Source organism: Callorhinchus milii, unplaced genomic scaffold, assembly GCF_018977255.1.
Source record: "Callorhinchus milii isolate IMCB2004 unplaced genomic scaffold, IMCB_Cmil_1.0 Scaffold1, whole genome shotgun sequence".
NCBI lineage: Eukaryota > Metazoa > Chordata > Chondrichthyes > Chimaeriformes > Callorhinchidae > Callorhinchus > Callorhinchus milii.
In genome coordinates this window covers 133,511,482-133,531,480 of record NW_024704742.1, presented here as the reverse complement: position 1 = coordinate 133,531,480, position 19,999 = coordinate 133,511,482, and the positions used below count along the sequence as shown (strand labels likewise).

Sequence of the window (19,999 nt, the reverse complement as noted above, 5' to 3'; positions counted from 1 at the left end):
ACTTCTTAACATTGCTGACTAGCTCTAGCAGAGCAAAGGGCAGGTTTTATTGTACTGTTGGCCCATAGTCAACATTCTGTGAATAAACTTACTTTCTTGTGTACAATTCCCTTTCTATTTATTTGTACACATTGAACGAGTCACTTTGATATGTCGTCCCAGATAACAGATAATCCTATGGGACTTTTTTCCCCTACACATCCAGTTTCTCTGTAGCTATCCTATCGAATTCCTTGACAGAGTTCCTCTTGAGTTATTTTCCATTTCTGGTCTGTATTTTCCTACACTTTCCTTCTCACAAACTAGTTTTACTATTATTCGGCTGGTTGGAATTGTCATCCTTAATTTTCAGCTATGCAGAGCTTTTCTTCACAACGCAATTAGGTACTATATCAAAAGCAAGGATTATTATTTATTATTACAGAATTAAGGGATCTTTAACATCCACCCGGATAGGCAGATGGTATCTTGGTTTAGTCTCTCTTCACCTTCGTGTCAACGTGCTGTGTGCTCACACAAGGCAGGAAGCTAATCTTTTCATTTGCCTGGAACAAAAGAAGCTCAACAAAAAGTCACGACAACTTGAAATAAAAAGGGTTTGTTTATTGTGTGTCAGTTTGGCTCAGTGCCTGCCCTGCTCGCCTCTGGGTCAGAGGGTTATCACTTCAACCAAAATGGACATAGCACCAGACGAGAAGATATTGCCCTTTTTCTTGGTCAGACAGGGGTCGACTCACACGGAAACCCATCACAAACCATCTCCAACCAAATTGCTGAGAGTTCCACATCCCGCGTGGGAATTTTCATTCCCGTCTGGAATGGATTGCGCACTCTCTCCCCAGAGGGACACACTCCATTTCACCCGATCCTAGAAAGTATCAGCACGGGTTGGTGAGAGCCAAGGTTTCCCCCCCAAACCCCCACCTCCCACCCCAGAGTGTGCGTGCGTGCTAAAAAAAACTCATGGCTTTCCATTTCAAAATCCAAATCCAACTTTGTTTTTTGAGGTGAGTTATTGATAAGTTTCTTTCAAAAAGCCGGCTTCAAAGTTCAAACTCTGAATGCTAAGAAAATGGGTGGAATTTCTCACTGTAACATGTTAAATAAGATTTTACTAAGCGCTCTGAGATGTTACCCTGCGTGGAGGGCGCTATATAAGTGCAAGTTGTTGCTGTTGTTCTTACTTGTTGTTCTTGCATTTCCCTTCGGCTTCCATACAAAGTACAGTGTAGATGCCGTGATGTTACTATGGGGAAGTGCAGAAGGAAAGCGTGCAGAATCAACGGACTGTGGTCTTCACCCCATTTTATTTCTCGCTCTTGACCTTCACTCGACATATCTGATGAAAAATGTGACGAAGCAACAGCCGACCAGAGACATGGCGGACGCCGAGATCACCACAACAATCACGCTGCCTGCCATGTTGACCAAGGCACCTACCCCGGCTCCCACCAGGATTTGTGCCAGCTGCACCATGGAGGTCAGTGCGGCGCAGTCGATGCCTTTACCCCGGCTGTCATATGGGAGTCCCCCATTGCCCCTGTGGTGCATCTGAAAAACACAGGAAAATCATAATCTTCTGTCTGTCGTAGGGCACATTTCCACCAGAACCTTCTAAACTCTGCAAATCCTTATCAACCATCACAACAACAACAACTTGCATTCATACAGCACCCTTCACATGGGCTGGGCTCTCAGAATTACCCTCGCTAAATGTGGCTTTGGCTCAGTTGGTTGTATTTTTGGCTATATCCTAATTGGTTATAATAGTAATAATAAAAAAATATAATAATCGTAATTTGGTCATGCAATCCATGACTATTTATGGACACTACTGTGCACAATTACCTGCTGCGTTTTGCCCACAAAGTATACAGTCAATTCACTTTACAGTATTTTCTGTGAAGTGTTTTCAGACATCTGAATGACATAAGGGTCTGCATTAAATACAACTATCATTCTCATTATTATTATAATAACCCTTGCATTTGATATAGTGCCTCATCACATTCTCAGACTACAAAGTACATCATGGGCTTTCTTTGCAGTTGGGAGAAACTCCCTTCTCTTTTCGAGTAGTGCCATAGGATCTTTTAACATCCACCTGAACAAGCAGACAGGACCTCGGTTTAACTCCTCATCCGAAGGATGGCACCTTTGACAAAGGAAGGACTCAATAGCCTTCAGCAGAGGTTGATGGTGGATTTTAAACAACATCCGAAATTTTGACCAATATTTCCTGTTTCTCCCGAAGGTGGTGGATATTGGTCAGGTTTCTGGGAGAACACCTTGGATTAATTCTAAGGGACCTTTAACCATCATAGCAGCGTCAGAGTTTAACGTCTATCTGAAGGAAACACCAGGAAGGAACTGCATTCAGATAGTTTGAGGTGTTTTACAAAGGGCCTTAGCCAAAGAGGCTAGGATCCTGCCAGATAAAATTAATCATTCACTTTATGGCTGTGTGTGTGTGTGAGAATTGGGTGTTTCGTTCACCTGGAACATACGCAGTCACCACACTTCACGGTGTAGCTGTGAAGCACTTTGAGACATCCTCTCGAAATGAATGGCACTGGATCAAATGTAAGGATCATTATTACATCATTCTTCAACATACATCCCAACTCTTACCTCTTCCTCTCTGTGGTACTCGGAGATCAGGTTAAAGGGGACTGTGTAAAGGGTACTGGACATCACCCCAAAGGCTGCACACAGGACCAGCGTGGAGTTGACAACAGGGAAAATGGCGATTAGCCCAGTTCCGAGACCAAATAGAAAATACCCTACAAAATATAATCCCTTCAGCCCTATGAGTGGTAAAAGGCCCTTTTGTAAATCTAAAAGGAAATAAAATGATATTATTAGGAATAATAATGTTAAGAATAATCCTTGCATTTGATATAGCGTTGAGACATTTTAAAGCACTTCACAAGATGTACTGTAAAGTGGATTGACTGTGTATTTTGTGAGCAAGGGTTTCAACTCACAACCTTGTAGTTCAAAGGTGCACCTGGTTGACACACAGGTGTACCACATCTCTGGTAAACCACAAGGCCACAAAGCACTTGTGTTATTTGTGGACCCACAAAATAGTAAACAGGCTCTGACTATTAAAGTTTATTTAGTTACTTCTGACAACAAGACAAATTACATTTGTATCACGCCTTTCACGTTGGGAGAACATTCTGGATGACTTTAATATTGTCACATTGTTTCATCCCATATGCCTTCAAGCCTCTACTCTTCATTATAAACAAGAAAAAAATGCATTTGTATAGTGCCTTTCATGTAGGGAGGACCTCCCAAGGCCCTGGGATACCTGTCTGCTTCCCTCTTGAAACACCTAAAGGGCTCTGTCTCTACCACAATACTTGGCAGGGCAATCCAAACTCTCATGGCACTATTTGAAAAGGAAAGGGAATTTCTCCCGGTGTCCTTATGCCAGCAATCCCCCCGGATAACATGAGTTAAGTTCACACCGTGGCTGTTTGTGGGACATTGCCGTATGCAAATTGGCTGCCACGTTTTGCCCATAAGACACACAAAGTCACACTACTTCACAGTATATCCTTTGAGATGTCTCGATGATGTGATAAGGCGCTGTATCAAATACAAGGATTTATTTGTATTTGGTTTTGAAACCTTCTAACTCAGAGGGCATGGAGTTCTCAGGGATAGCCAGCAGTCAACGGGATAACACAGCACAACTTTCTGAAAAAGTAGCACACAGACTCCATCTGCAGGTCACTGGATGCAGTATGCTTGCTGTGCAAGCAAACTGCACTTTGACAAGGCCATATAAGAGATCATTTTTAAGCTGAACTGCTTCCAAGGTGACACGCTTAGCAACACAATGTCGGAATCGAGCCAGTTCTCTGTGGCGGTCTCGCTTGTCCAATGGGTCTGCAATATTCTAAGGAACTGCTGATGACAGCACAACTCAGCCTGGCCCATTAGCAGGACTTGAAAGGGCAGACCAGTCACTGGGAGCAGTGAGGCATTCCACTCAGCTCCTTTTAACCCTGCAAGCCCTAACAGGTAGGGTGGTCCTAGTTGGACAAGCAGTGGGAAGCTTGCCAGATAGTGCTCTCAATGGAAAGCTATTTGGTTTAAGTTAGTTAAACTCCAGGAGTTACCCCAAACACACACTCTGGATTCTTGCCAAACTGAGTCTAATACTCTCTGCAGCAACTTGTACACAGCGATGACCCACAAAGAGGGCCAGGAAGGAAATGGTCATTTTTTATCTATGGGGATTGTTGACCAGGACACCAGGTGAAATGCACTTCTCTTTTCGAGTAGAGCAATGGGATCATTAATGTCCACTTAAACAAACAGATGGAACCTTGATTCGACTTCTCATGGTAAATAACAGCACCTCTATCAATGCAGTGTCATCAAAACCATGGAAGACCAGCTTCCAAAAGAAGCCTAAATTCAAGAATTTTCCACAATTCTGCATAATCTTGAATACTGAGACAACGTGTTCTTACAACAACAAATTACATTTGTATAGTACCTTTCATGTCAGGAGGACGTCCCAAGGTTTTGGACAGTCAGGGATTTGCACCCGAGCTGGGGGTTGGGATCCTGGAAGGTGGAGGGCAGGGGGAGTGGCAGTAGGAGGATGACCGAAGGCATGTTTGAAGAGGAGGGTCTTGAGACGGGCCATGAAGGAGGCAAGGGAGGGGGGGAGGCGAAGGGACTGTGGGATGGAGTTCCAAAGGGTGGGGGCAGAGAGGCTGAAGGGCCGACCACTGATGGTGGGGCGGGTCAGGCACGAGACATGGACCAGGCCAGAATCCGCTGAGTGAAGGGAAAGGACAGGTCGGTATGGAAATAGCAGGTTACAGAAAAAGGTATAGTTAACAATCCGGGAAACAGATCTGTATTGTCTTCTTGCCTCAGTTGCAACTTTAGGCTAGTTAGTGACCCATACCCGCTTAACAGTCCTTTTTTGATCTTGTGCTCATCCCTCCCCTTTCGAATCAATCATTACTTTCCAATCGGGTTACAGTACGCCACACTCCTCTTACTTTCCACCTACCATAGATCATCTCATTAAAACTTTCCTGCCCTGCATGATGGCATCAGTAAAAACAAGAACATCAGATAAGACTGTGGTGCAACTTTGGGTTTCAATTCAATAATCAATCCACATCTTATTGAGAACAGTCGCAGATTATTCTCCCTCATTATAATATTTATATTTCAAAGGCAAAGGAGCGATTGGTATCCACAAGACACAGTTGATCAGTAGTGAAGGATTTAGCTTCCAGCACTTACATGAATACAACGCAGATGAAACAGCATTGATGCAAAGGCCCCAACATCCTACTTCCACACCTTGTTCATAGATAATGTACGCCGTGGAATTGTGCTCTGCGTAGGGATTACCACGATAAACTATCTGAAACAAATGAAAAGATGAGGGAAACCAGCTAGGATAATAATCTTTGCATTTGACACAGCGTCTTATCACGTTGACGAGATATCTCAAAGCGTTCCAGGTTGCTGAAGCGGATTAGCTGCTCTGTTTGCTGAAGCTAAAGCCAAAACTACATTTATAATGGAATTGGATTTTCTTGCTTGGAGAGAAAAATAATACCAATGGGTAAGAGTAAAGAGCAAGGGAATGGAGTTAGAGCAGAGAGTCAGCAACAACAACGACGATTTACATTTCTATTCCTGGGGGGTAATAATTCCATCAAAATAGAAAATAATTTGGTCACTCAATCCATGACTGTTTGTGGGACATTGCTGTGCACAATTGGCTGCTGCTTTTTGCCTGAAGTCTTTACAGAATATTCTGTGAAGCGCTTTGAGACGTCTCAAAGATGTGATAAGGCGCTATATGAAATGCAAGTATTATTATGATGATTATTATTATACCTTCCTCCTCACGCAGAGTTGTGTCTCAGACTGCTTGGTCAGCATTAGCAGAGACACAATGGGATTGTTAGCAAAGAATCAGGGGAAAGGTTACTAATAATAATATTTGATCAGGGAGAATGGACACCCCAGAAACGATAAACGTCCTCCCCACCGACAGTGCCGACAGTACCCAATACCTCGGGAAAGCCTCCTGTATGTTGCGGCTATGATCGAGTCTCTGTTGTATCAGGGAGTCATTCACAAAGGCACGTTTACCATGGATTCTCCAGTACAGCCAGTCTGTAAGCCCGACGGGAACTGGCATCTCACGATTGATTATAGGCACCTTAACAAGGTCACCCCTTCCTGCGCATCTCCCATGTTATTAACCAGTCTGCCGCGGGCTGCCCGAGTGTTTTCAATCTTAGATATTTCCAATGGCGTTTGGAGTGTCCTGGTAGTGGCGGACGATCAATACAAGTTTACCTTCACCTTCGACAACCAACAGTATACATGGACTTGTGTTCCCCAGGGGTTTCACAATGCCCCCATCATATCCCACAAGGGTATGGCAGCAATTATGAAGGGGTGTGTACACTCCGAATGTGTATTCCACTACGTGGATGATGTACTGATTGCTACGGCAGACAACAACAACAACAACAAGATTCTATTTATAGAGCGCCTTTCACATCGGGAGGATGTCCCAAAGCGCTGGAGAGTTGGGTCAGGACCCGAGCAGGGGGGAAATGGTCAGGGTGAGGGGACGGAAGGGAGGGAGCAAGGAGGGGGGAAATAGTCAGGGTGAGGGGAGGGAAGGGAGGAGGCGAGGAAGGGGTAGAGAGTTGAGAGGGGAGCTGAAGGCACGGTCAAAGAGAAAGGTCTTGAGACCGGCCTTGAAGGAGGAAAGGGAGGAAGCGGCGAAGGCACTGGGGGATAGAGTTCCAGAGCCTAGGGACTGAGAGGCTGAAGGTCCGACCACCGAGGGTAGGGCCGTTGGGGCGGGGGACGTGGAGCAGACCGGAGCCAGAGGAACGGAGAGTACGGGCAGGTAAATAGGGGGATAGTAGTCGGAGAGGTAGGAAGGAGCGAGGCCGTGAATGTCCTTGTAGGTGAGGATGAGGATCTTGAATTCAATCCTCTGGGGGAGCAGCAGCATCTGGAAATCTTGGCTGATGTAATCCAGCGGCTACAAATATTAGGGTTAAAAATTAACCCTAAAAAGGCTTGATTGATGCAATCTACTGTCACTTTCCTTGGCGTCCAACTATCCGAAACAAGGCGAACACCAGATGAACACAAGGTGAAGATCATACAACGATTGCCCTGACCTACTTCCAAAACTGCCCTGCGATCATTTTTGGGATTGGTGGGTACTAGCGATCCTTTATACCATCTTTCGCTGAGCTGGCAAAACCTTTATACGAACTCCTGAAAGGGGACGATGATTCCTTGCTCCAGCAATGGACTTAGAGACTGAATTCAACACCGCTTTGACAGCAGCCAGGCTGCTATTGCGTGAAGTGGTCTGCAGGTGGGAAATACCACTGCAAGTGGACAGCCACCAGGAGTCCCATTTCACCGGGCGGATCTTTACCGAATTACAGGACTTGTTGGGTATCCAGCAAAGTTTCACATTTCCTTTCACCCCAAATCATTAGGGGTAGTGGAGAGGGGAAACCAGACACTTAAAACAATGCTCAAGAAGTTTTGTGCAGATCACCCCATCCTATGTGCCTGATGGCAATCAGAGCTACTCCACATTCCACCACAGGGATAACTCCACATCAAGCAATGGCAGCAATGGCACTTGATGATAAGACCAGAAAAACTGATGCTACCCAGCTTAACACCGGTCCAAATAAGCGCCATTACTGAAAATTGGGTACTCAAAATGAAAGAGCACATTCAGGCTACTAACCTGTACGTAGCCACCAATATCGGGAAAACCCAAGCAGCAATGAAACACTGCTTTGACAAAAAAGTCAAAGCAACTGAATATGACGTGGGAGACTCGGTTATGGTTCTGGACTTCGGAAAGAAATGCTACCCTTTTCAAGTGCGATATAGAGGCACCTTTCCCATAGTAGATAAAGCCAGCCTCTTTGTATACTTACTACAATACAATACAAAAGGAAGGAAACACACGAGATAGCATCACATTAATCAGCTGAAACTGTATAAGTAACACATCATATGCTTGATCCTTTACAGAAGCAGAACCAAGGATTGAAGTGTGGTACTCATTAGCAATCTGGATCATCATGTCACCTGCTGCACCAACACCCCTTCTGCATTTGATGTCACAAATGTTCATGATTGTCCAAATGATAGTGATGGTAGTGCTGATCGGGTCAGTGTGTTGGGACCACGGGCTAGTTCGTGAGCTGCAACAATGAGCAACCCAGCTGAACCTGATAGATTTAATTCGGAGGTGAGGGGTCAACGTTTAAGCCTTTCCCCCTCAAGGTGGGGACTGTAAATAATGATGAGTTATGGATAATTATGTTATGTATGATCAGGACTATAAGCGTTGATTCATATGATTATGGGTAATGTACTCGCTGCTGTTTAATAAGGAAAATAGGCAATTGAATGACCTTTGAAACCACGGAAGTCAGCAGTAAATTGAACCTAGCGGTCAGCAGGCTGGTACAAATGGGTTTAGAGCTATCAAAGAAGTTAGACGAAGTTACATTTTCCAGAAAAACAAAACATGTCAGAAAACAGTTTCAAGGCCGGGACAGGGAGCCTGGGACAAGGAGATTAGGAGCCAGGAGAAGAGTCACGAGGGGCAAAGGAATGCGTGAGAAATCATCACTGAGGGGTATCGATACAATGAACACCATGCGCAGGTTAAGATGAGCAGATCTGAAGGAAGGTAACGGTCAAAAGGTGATGTGACTGTAAGAGTCAGTACTTTTAGAAACTGAGTGAAGTTGTCTCGGATCGGGGAGAGAACAGGGGAGGAGGCTCTGTGGTCATCATTGCGAAGGGCTGACCTCTCCAACCGAAACCACAGAAACTCAAGATTGAGAACGACTCCTCGTAGGACGAGCAGGAGGGCTGAAGGAGGAAGAACAATACAGACTCCGAGTTAAAACTCAAGAGACCAGCAACAGGCAGCTCTTCCAGTCGATCATGCTGATCACCGGAGAACTCTGGACTGCAGACTTCAGGGGAAAGATCGATTAAGGCAGAATACCACAAACACACCAGAGGGAGACAAGGTAGCCAGAGAGAGAGAGAAAAAAAAGAGAAAAAAAAAGGAAGCCTTGTCACAGACTCCAGAGACCAGTCAGATTTGACCGCTGACCCAGCCTCCTTTCCCAGCACGCTGCTTCTACCCGACCCGGCTGATTGACTGCTAGTTACCGATAGTATAGTTTCGCACTTCCAAGCATCCATGCATAATGCACCCTCTTTCGCTTAAAACCTTTGATATCATGTGATTCAAACTTGTGATTTATTGAACTGTATTCGGGATTAGTATGCGGTCGACTGTATGTGATCTATTTAGTTTAAAGCCTAATGTCCATTTAACCCTTAAGGTATAACCAATCACTAACCCTTATGAGTCTTTCAATATTCGTGATGTCAGTTGCAACCAGTTATTTTGATTAAACTTATTTATACTATCGAAACGGTGTTCAGATCTGTGTGTGTACCAATTCAGCCATCGCCGCTACAGTTTACAGTTGGTGAGCCAGCCAGGAGGGTGTGTATCCCGAGTCATTGTGATCGGTTGATCAAGCCGGGACCCATATAACATGATTTCTACTCGATAGATATCTAAAAAGGAGTAAGCACATGGGGGTAAAAGGCAGGTAAATGGGACTGAAAGGATTGTCCTTTAAAAGAGCCACGACAGACATGACGGCCTTCTTCTTCGCTGTACATTTCTATGGCTCGATCCAAGAAGAATCTGAAAACCCAAACCATTCACAAGTTGTTCCTTTCTTACCTGCCCCATGAAGTCTGTAAAAAAGAGCATGATTGAGAGGAAAGCTGTCCATCCTATAAGGTGGCTGACACACAAGTAACGGTAATGAGCAGGCATGCTGAGCAGAGCCTTAATCAGGGATTTCAGCGTCATACGTGGCTGCACCTTGAAATGAAAGCAACATATCAGCGAAACCCCACAATGACCAAAATTCCTCACAGTCTTAACCTCGGAACTACATAAGATCACAAGAATTTGGTAGGCGAAAGAAGGTCCACATAGTATGCCTTCCACCATCCTGGCAGTCCGTGACTATACACAAACTATACACTGTATCCTGAGATATTATTTTCTAGCAGAACTTTATCTAATTCATCTTGAAACAAATTTTCTGCTTCCACTGCCCCTCACAACCTTCTCCAGTGTGAACAACTTCTGTCTTAACATGTAAGGTTTTGTGAAATTTATAATAAAAATATACTAATTTATAATATTAATTTTAGTAATATATTAATATTAATTTATACTTAAAAAATAAATCCGTGCATTTGATGTAGTGCCTTATCGCATCATTGAACCACCTCAAAACACAGAATATATAATAATAATCCTTGCATTTGTAGCGCTTTTCATGTCTTCCAGACATCTCAAAGCGCTTCACAGAATATACTGTAAAGTGAATTGACTGTATATTTGTGGGCGAAACATATATATATATTGTAATTAGAATTTGGAAGCAATTCTTAAAACTCACTCTTAATTAACCTATTAGAATTTGGAAAGGATTCTTAAAACTCAGTCTTAATTAACCTAATTTGCTTAAATAACCTAAATTCTTGACCTACGGGATAACCGATTCTTGAGTTAAAAGTAAGTTGAATAATTTTACAAAAATTGTGCACGATGTTAAATTTTAAGATCATGTTCTTTAGATTAAGGTCATGAGAAATTTCTTGTAAGGAACTGGGCAGCACGGCAAGGATAGATCTTTTTCCATCCCCTGCAGAACCCATTAAGAAATTCAGCCCAAACTGATGGGATGAATGTTTCCTTCTGAGATAAACTGGTGCAGGCTGAATGCTAGTCATCCTAAAATAAATGCAATGCAATATTCATGTGGAGATAGGCCATGGGGCCATGAATCAGGAACAAAGAAACGCTACTTGAAAATGAAAGGAGTTTCTCCCAAATTCCCTGTGCCTACAATTTCCCCAAATAAATCTGCTCATTCGCACCGTTGCATTATAGTGAATCCTGTGATGTGCTTTGAGATGTCCTCCTGACATGAAAGGCACTATATCAAATGCAACGATTATTATTATAATTTCTCAAAGCTTCTGTAAACCGCAGTGACTTTTTATATTTGTAGGCTAGAGGGGCAACAAATTTGTGCACAGCAATGTCCCACAAGCAGCCATAGTGCGAACTTTATTAATAATAACACTTGCATTTTTTACACTCAGATTAGTTGGATATGGAATGGTGACGGTGGTGAGGCTGAATCCATGTTGGGTTTCAAGTAGTGACTGGATAAATACCTGAAAAAGAGTCAGCTGCAAGGGTATGGGGAAAGGGCAGGTAAATGGAACTGAAAGGATTACTGTTGAGGGCCGAATGGTCTTCTTCTGTACCGTGAATTTGTATTGTTCTACCAATGCACTGTTCTCTCTGAGCTTTGCTTAAGTGTCAGCCTTGATTGTGAGGTCAACTCAACAGTATCTCAGTGGTTAAAGCACTCGGTTCCCTGGGTTCGTTTCCTGGCAGGGCGAAATGTTGAGCCAGTTTCCTTACTCCACGCGCCTCTGTTTACCTAACAATCAGTAGGGACCCGACTGTTACTTGATTGGCGGATTTTCCGGGAGTAATAATCCCTTCAAAATAAATCAAACTAATTTGGTCACTCAATGCCCACGATTGTGTATGGGTCACAGCTGTGCACAATTGGCTGCCGCGTTTCGCCCCAAAAATATACAGCCAATTCACTAAACAGTACGTTTTATGAAGAGCTCTGAGACATCTTGAAGATGTGATAAGGCACTATATCAAATGCAACGATTCTTCTTATTATTATTAACTCCTCGTGTGGGGCTCAAACCCTCAACCTTATTACCGAGAGGTGAGAGAGCTACCAATTGAGTCAGTCTTTTACAGTGTTCCCTTTCTTAAATCACCTCAACAACAATAACTTACATTTATATAGTACATTTCACATAAAATAATTGTCTCAGAGCACTTTACAAAGAGAACATTATTACACATCAGGTTAAAAGGGACTGTGTAAAGGGTCCTGGCCATCAGCCCAAAAACTGCACCCAGGACCAGCATGGAGTTGACAACAGGGAAAATGGCGATTAGCCCAGTTCCGAGACCGAACAAGAAATAGTCTACAAAGTATAATCCCTTCATCCCTATGAGTGGTAAAAGATCCTTCTGTAAATCTGAACGGAAATAAAACTCATTTTAAAATGATATTAGTAATAATAAGAAGAATCATTGCATTTGATATAGCGCCTTATCACATCGTTGAAACAACTCAAGGCACTTCATGGTATGGTATGGTATGTATGGTAAAGTGAATTGACTGTGTATTTTGTGGTTGAAACGTAGCAGCCAATTGTGCACAGCAGTGTCCCACAATCAGTCGTGGACTTAATGACCCAATTTCTTTGAAGGGATTATTTCCCCAGGAAAGTGATTTGCCAATTGACTAACAACCACCCTCCTGCTTATAGTTAGGTAAACAGAGACGTGTGGAGTAAGGAAACTTGCCTAAGGTTTCACCCTGCCTGGGAATCGAAGCCGGGTTCTCTGGCTTGTGAGGGCGAGAGCTCTAACCCCTGCGCTACAGGACTCCATGTATCTGAAAGTATTATTCTGGGTTTACTTACTCAGTCTCAATTAAAATCTTGTATTCCACTGTCCCTCTGAGACATCCTGACTTGTCTACTTGTTGCACATTCCTCTAACAATGCGCATCATTGCAATTGCTCTCCTCTGCACTACTTTAATGGCCTAGGCAGCTCCTTATCTATGGACAACATACCTCTCCTTCTGGTGCTTTGATATAGTTTTTGGCTTCAAATTCCCTTTTCAATAGTGGAGCATTTGGCTTGTACAAATCTGACTCATGTTGACCATCGCCCGGGCTCTCGATGGTTCCGTAGACAGAAGCGTCCTTATCCTTCAACAGAAACCTGTCCAGTTCCGTGCTTTGGCGAAACGGAGCCTCTGGAATGCTACACAGGTGCACGATTAGAAACAGAGTGAAGATGGTTGTCCCAAAAAAGTATATGACTTGAAACTCAGAGCCAAAAATCCTTCCCAGGATTGTGTGGTTCCACTCTATGGCACCAATGAGGTAGCCAAGTGCTCCTCCCAGACCTGCACAAAGAGAGACATAGAGGAAGAGTCATGTCCTGCATAGAAGGGAGGCTGTTATGCCTGTTGTGCCTTTGCCACCGCTACCCTTTTCTCTAACTCGCCTTTACCTCTGTACCTAACTCTTTTACCTCTCCCTCTGCTCAGCAGATTCTGGTCTGCTCCATCGCCCCAACCTGCCTGCCCCACCTTTGGCATTCATGCCTCCAGCCTTTCTGGCCCCACCCTTTGGAACTCCATCCAACACGACAGTCCCTTCACCTACCCTCTTCCCTTGCTTCCTTCAAAGCCCGTCTCAAAATCTTCCTGTTTGACCATCCCCTTGGTCACCCACCTACTCCCACCCTCCCTGCCCCCCACGCCTCCTGATCCCAACTCCCCAGCTCGGGTGAAAATCCTTGATTAACTGGCAACGCCTTGGGACGTCCTCCCAACTTGAAAAGTTATGCAAAATAATCTTTTACATTTTTTACTAATACCAAAAGCAGCTTCATTCCAATCAATGGAAACTGTTGATTATAATAATAATCTTTACATTTAATATTACATCTTTCAGGTTGAGAGGGTGTTTCAAAGTGCTAATTTTACTGTAAGGTTTAGGAACCGTGTATTTTGTACTCAAACGCAGCAGCCAATTTGCACACATCGATGTCCCACAAACAGCCACAAAGCAAATGGCCAATTTTATTTGGAGAATTGTTGGCCAGGACACAGGGTGAAATCCCTTCCTTCTGTTTTCGGGTAGTGCCACAGAATCTTTAACGTCCACCTGAACATGCAAACTGGACTTTGATTTAATGGCTCATCTGAAGGATGACACCACTGACAATGCAACACACCGCCAGCACTGCACTAGATCATCAGTCTAGAGCGAGATGTGAGTTCAAAATCCAGACATGGGTCTCAAACCCACAACCTTCAGCTACCCGCTGAACCAGGCCCGAAAAACAAATTAGACTACAACAATTTGCATTTGTATAGTGCCCCACAAGCAGGATAGAGTCTCAGACCACTCTGAGATAAATTACATTAAACCAGAAATATAAAAGACATACTGGACACAGCAAGAAAAGCAGCGTTAAAACGTGGGAATGTGTTTGCAGGACAATGTAGGAGATTCTTTTATGCCCATTGCTCTCTAGAAGTCATGCCTCCTGGTCTCCTGCCTGTGGTATAGCACATCACGAGGTGAGACTTTGTGTGTGTGTGAGTGCTCTCTGGAATGGAGAAACTTGTGATAATTAACACATGACTGGCTGCCAAGAGCATTAGAAGGCAAGCACTCACCAGTGAACAGAGCATGAAAGTGCAGCCCTCGCTCCTTATCCCGATGGGAGCAGATATCGAACAAATAAGCCTTGACGGGGCCATCTATGAAATCAGCTGAGAAGTCGAACAGGACCACTCCGAACATAGCAGCCAAGATTCTCCAAATGTACCTTTGCTTCTTGCTGCTGATCAGAGCTGAAACACACAGAGAGTGGCCAGTCAGCCTCCCTGAGTCCACCACTGGAATGTGGTTCACTTCTCAAGCACCTCACATCTGACTCTTAACGCAGAACAAATCAGGCCTTCTGTGCAACAGAGCTATTGGTCATTCACCCAGTTACTGTTGTGTTTTTTTTATATAAAAAGGGAAAAATTCCAGTGTTCATATTTAGTGGAGATACTTATTCAATTGTTTCAGAATTAGGGACTGACTGACTTTGAAGACAATTTTTTTGTAAGTTGCTGACGGTATAAAAATGCAAACTAACTATAAAAACATATTGTAATAAGTAAGATTCTCATATACTGCATATAACATATGTATTATAATATAGATATAATACTTATCTACACTATATCGTGATACGTATCTACAGGTAATACCGTAAGTATCTAAAGTGTATTGCAATATGTGTCTACAATACTTTGCATTAAAATTGCAAATAAAATCGTGATATCAGCTGGTCAGTGTGTAACAACTGACACACAAAACGTTAAACTCACCCTATGTTAAAAAAAACCTTCTCTCGATCCGAAATAGTTGCATAACTTTACATAAAAGTTAATATTAAAATGTAAAAAGTTAATTTAAAATTTCATAGCAGAGAACTTTCTTTTTAACAAAAGAATTCACCTGTGTTTCAAAAGAAGATTCCTTCTCTCCACCTGAGAACAGTCCCAATCAAACTCTGCATCAAAGTTTACTGTCGAAACTCCACACAAAAGTTTACAGCGAAACCTCAAACAAAAAGTTTCTTTCCAAAGTGCCGCATAAAAGCTCGTTTTAAAAAGAAAACTTCACAATAAAAAACGAGAGCTTTTCAAACCAAGAAAAAAATATTATACATATATATATATAATAAAACAAAGATAATATAATAAATAAGTCGTGGAACTTGCCCGAAACCAACACGTCTGCGTTGAGAAACAGAGTCATGCCCAATATCATCAGGAGCCCCAGGGTTAGGATGTAGGGTCTCCTGCGGCCCCAGGGAGACCTGCAGTGGTCGCTGGCTGAGCCGATGATGGGCTGTAGGATGAAGCCCACGGCTGGGCTGATGAGCCACACCAGGCTGTACAGGCTGCGGGGAAGCCCGATGCTCAACAGCACTGGGGTCACGAAAGCCGCTTCCACAGCGTAGCAGAACTCCCTGCCGAACATGACCAGGCTGTGCATGACCAGCCTCACAGAGGACCTGCTGGGCGGCTCCCCCGACCTCAACATCTCCCCGTCTGCCATCCTCTCACCAGCCGGGACCCCACCTTGGGCAGTGGATCCAAAACTTCTCCAAACCCCTCTGTTAAACGTGTCATTGCCTCCCCCCACCTCACACACTCTCTCTCCCCTCACACTCTCCCTACCCCCACTCTCTCTCTCTCTCTCTCCCCTCACACTCTCCCTACCTCCCCCTCTCTCCCCTCACACTCTCACTACCCCCCTCTCTCTCCCCTCACACTCTCCTACCACCCCCTTCTCTCTCCCCTCACTCTCCCTACCCCTCTCTCTCTCCCCTCACTCTCCCTACCACCCCCCCACTCTCTCTCTCACACTCACTCTCTGTCTTTCTCTCTCTCCCTCTACCACCCCCCTCTCATTCTCTGTTTCCCTTCCTCGCTCTCACTCTCCCACTCTCACTCACTCTCTCTCACCCTCTCACCTGTCTCCGTCCTTCCTCACTCACTCTCTTCCCCTCCCACGCTCTCCCCCTCCCACTCTTACACTCACTCTCTCCCCCTCTCACTCTGTCTCCTTTCCTCCCTCTCACACTCACTCTCTCCCACCTCACTCTCGCACTATCTCTCTCTCATCTTTCTCCCTCTCACTTTGTCTCCACTCATTCACTCTCTCTATTCCTCCCCTCCCTCTCTCTCTTCCCCTCCACCACCCCTTACTCTCTCTTTTTCTCCCTCCTTCACCTCACTCCCTCCCGCTCCTGACTCTCTCTCTCTCTCTGTCTTTCCCCAAGTCCTGCACACAAGCAACTCGTGGTAAACCAGGCAGAAGAAATACTTTACAGGATCTCTTGTGACTGAGATCTTGCCAGAACACAGATTTGGCCATCAAAAAAAGCAAGGCTAACCTTCCCTGTAGTCACAGGCTTCCAATTAGCCAAAGCTCCATTGTATCTGCTGCACAATGGTGAATGGAAATGTTAAATAATGCTCACTTACTTACATAACTGTGTGACAGCCTGGCTCGGTTCATAACAGTCTGGCCTCTGGGCTAGAAGACTGTGAGTTCTCCTTGCCAGGCCCCACTGACTCCATATTATTGAACGGATTGATTTCAACATCTCTTCTCTTCAAATCCCTTTACGCCCCGGCACCTCCCTACCTCTCCGACCCGCTTACTTCCATGTGAAGTTTTGAAGGAAAATGACCGAGGAAATTAGAAGAGGGCCAGAGGATCACCAATTCAGGTGAATTTAAGACTGCACAGAAGGAGTTGAGGGCAATTTTTTTTCCCTGAGGAGTAGATGGAAGTGGGTTCAGAGGAAGGGAATGGGTTGGAGAAGTTAAGGGAGATGAAATAATGGCATGAGTGACCTATTTCAGCATCATAGTGTCATGGGACCTTTAACACCCACCAGAACAGTAGCTCAGTTTAATATCTTGCTTGAAGAACAGTATTTCTGACAATGCAGTACTCCCTCCAAACATCATAATACATCAGGGTACACCATTGAGACCATGGAGCTTATTTGCATGTCAAAGCAACCACGAACAAACCTGCCTGATTCCCCATCACAACTCTTGTGATGTGGTGTCACTCATTGCATGGTGCCAGCCTGGATCAGTTTGTAGTACTTTTGCCTCTGAATTAGAAGGATGTAATTGGAAGCCCCATTTTGGGACTTTGAATGCACATAGCCCTAAACTGACAGTCTAAAACAGTGCTGGGGGTGCGCTGCGTTGATGGGAGGTGCCGTCTTTCGGATGAAACATTAAACTGAGATGCAATACAAAATTACATTTGTCTAGCACCTTTCATAACATAACATGTAGGACCAGGAGTAGACCATTCGGCCCTTCAAGCCTGCCCCGCCATTCAAAAATGGCTGATCTTCTAATCTAACTCCAGATAATAATCTGACCCTGCCTTATCCCCATATCCCTTAATCCCAATTTGCAATAAGAAATCTATCTATCTCAGTCTTGATAGATAGATAGTTCAAGGACTGAGCGTCAACAGCCTGTACTGCCGATGGTAGGGTGGGCCAGGCGGGGGATGTGGAGCAGGCCACAGCCTGCTGAGCGTGGGGAGTGGACAGGTTGTATAGGGTCAGAACGTTGCAGAGGTAAGGAAGGAGCAAGGCCATAGAGGGCCTTGTAGTTGAGGACTTTGAACTCTATCCACAGGGGAATGGGGATGGGAACTGCAAAATTCTGGAGCTAGTGGAGGGAAGAGTTGGAAAGGCCGACAAGCAGGGAGTTGGCGTAGTCGAGCCAGATGTGATGAATGTGTGGATGAGATCCCTTCTGTGTCTGTTCTGGTGTAAGTTAAAGATCCCATCATGCTACTTGAAAAGAAAAGGAAGTTTCTCCCAGTGTCCTGGCCAACAATCCCCTGTTAAAATTGGTCATTCACTTAGTGCACTCTTTGTGCAGCATTGCTGTGTGCAAATTGGCTGCTGTGTTCACCTACAAAACACAACTTGCACTTATTTAGCACCATTCACGTAGCATAGCATCTCAATAATCACTACAGTTTACAGTATATCCTGTGAAGTAATTTGAAACATCCTTCTGACGCGAAAGGCACTAAAGACCTATTATGCTAGTTTAATTGTTTCTGTGGCTAACCTTTCTGGAGGTTGTGTTATTTTTCAAAATATGCTCATGACCGTTTTCCCTTAGTGAATACAAAGGAGCTCCTTTGAATGCAGCCAATGTTCTTCACACTCCTGGTAAATTTTGTTTCACTGGTGACATCCAGATTTGTAACACTGTGGTAAAAATCCAATTTCACACAGTAAACGTTTTGCTTTTGAGGTTTCTTTGGTAGAGCTATGAACCTCCCGTTTCCTAATCAAATTCTTGATGGATATTGTCTTGCAAGTAATTTAATATTGGAAGGACAACTTGTAACATCATATTAATTTGGAGTATTCATACATTTTACTCTGAATGGCCTCAGATATTTTGTCTCAATCTCTGGAACTTCCTCCCTCTACCCCTCCATGTCAGCACTTTTGTCTTTAAATCGCAACTAAAAATCCAACTTTTCACTCACGGTTAGTCATCTCTCCTTCCCCCTCGCTCGATATCCAGCTAGGTCCTTGCAAAGTGCCTCTTCGTGGAGGTTGCTGTATAAAGGCAACCGTGTTGTTGTAATGATTTTCTCCTGTTCTTATAGTCAGTGCGGAATTGGAGTGGGTCTTATTGATCTCCACAAACTGTGATCCCCAAATTGTGTTCAACACTTGTGCATTCAACTAGCCACCAGGAGGCAAGCAGTCTCATTACATCCTATGTCAACTTATGCTACGAGTTTGAAGCGGTGGGGGAGGGGAAGGATAGGACGTATGAGACACCTGTACAACTTTACAGCAATACATTCTGTCTGCATTTCCCTCATTTTATGCAACAAAAATTTAGATAGTTAGAACATTTAATGCAGACGTGATTTATTGTTCAGTTACAATTTGATTTTTGATCATTTCTTCAAAAAAAATCTTTTCCTTCCCCAGACCTCTGCTCCCACCACCAGCTCGGGTGACCAGCCAAGCCAATGTTGTCCTTTTTTTGTAAAAATAATGATCTTAAATAATAATCCATGCATTCGACTCACAGGTGAAAGTGCTACCAACTGAGCCAGGCTGTGAAATCTGTAAAGCGGTTTGAGATGTTTTGATATTACTTGCTCTAAACAAAATGCAAGAATCATTAGTATTATGAATATGTACATAAAGTCTTGCAAACTTAATTTCTTTTAAAAAACACAAATTTGAAAAACAGTGGACAGAGCCCTTTACTCCACTGAGCAAACCAGACATTCCTCTCAAATGAGCCATGCTATAGTGCAGAGTGACACTAAGTACATTTAACATTTTCCCTGAAAGAGGAATTGGTATTCTTCAACTTTCTTGCTGAAAATATAAGACAGCGTCAACAGCACGATTGCATGTTAACAAGCCGTGATCCATGGGGAACGCGCAGTACGCATGCAACCATCTAGATAATTACCTGAGAGAGCATTCTCCAGAAACAGACATAGAATGTTGCTTGCTGTGAATCAACAGGAATTACAAAGTGGACCACAGCTCACAAGAAGTAAATTGCACTTGCAATTTTATGCATGATTTCAATCAATCA

At 43.9% G+C, this 19,999-nt stretch overlaps 1 protein-coding gene across 1 annotated transcript; it reads right to left on the bottom strand.

Moving 5' to 3' along the window:
* Positions 1-951: 951 nt before the first annotated feature.
* Positions 952-15,923, bottom strand: slc45a2 (solute carrier family 45 member 2). The gene is made up of 7 exons (XM_007903131.2): positions 15,584-15,923; positions 14,483-14,659; positions 12,861-13,198; positions 9,839-9,982; positions 5,287-5,410; positions 2,632-2,837; positions 952-1,551 (listed from the first exon to the last, which is right to left on the bottom strand). Exons 1-7 carry the CDS (start codon positions 15,921-15,923, stop codon positions 1,327-1,329), a joined length of 1,554 nt encoding a protein of 517 aa, XP_007901322.2. The 3' UTR covers positions 952-1,326.
* Positions 15,924-19,999: the final 4,076 nt, after the last annotated feature.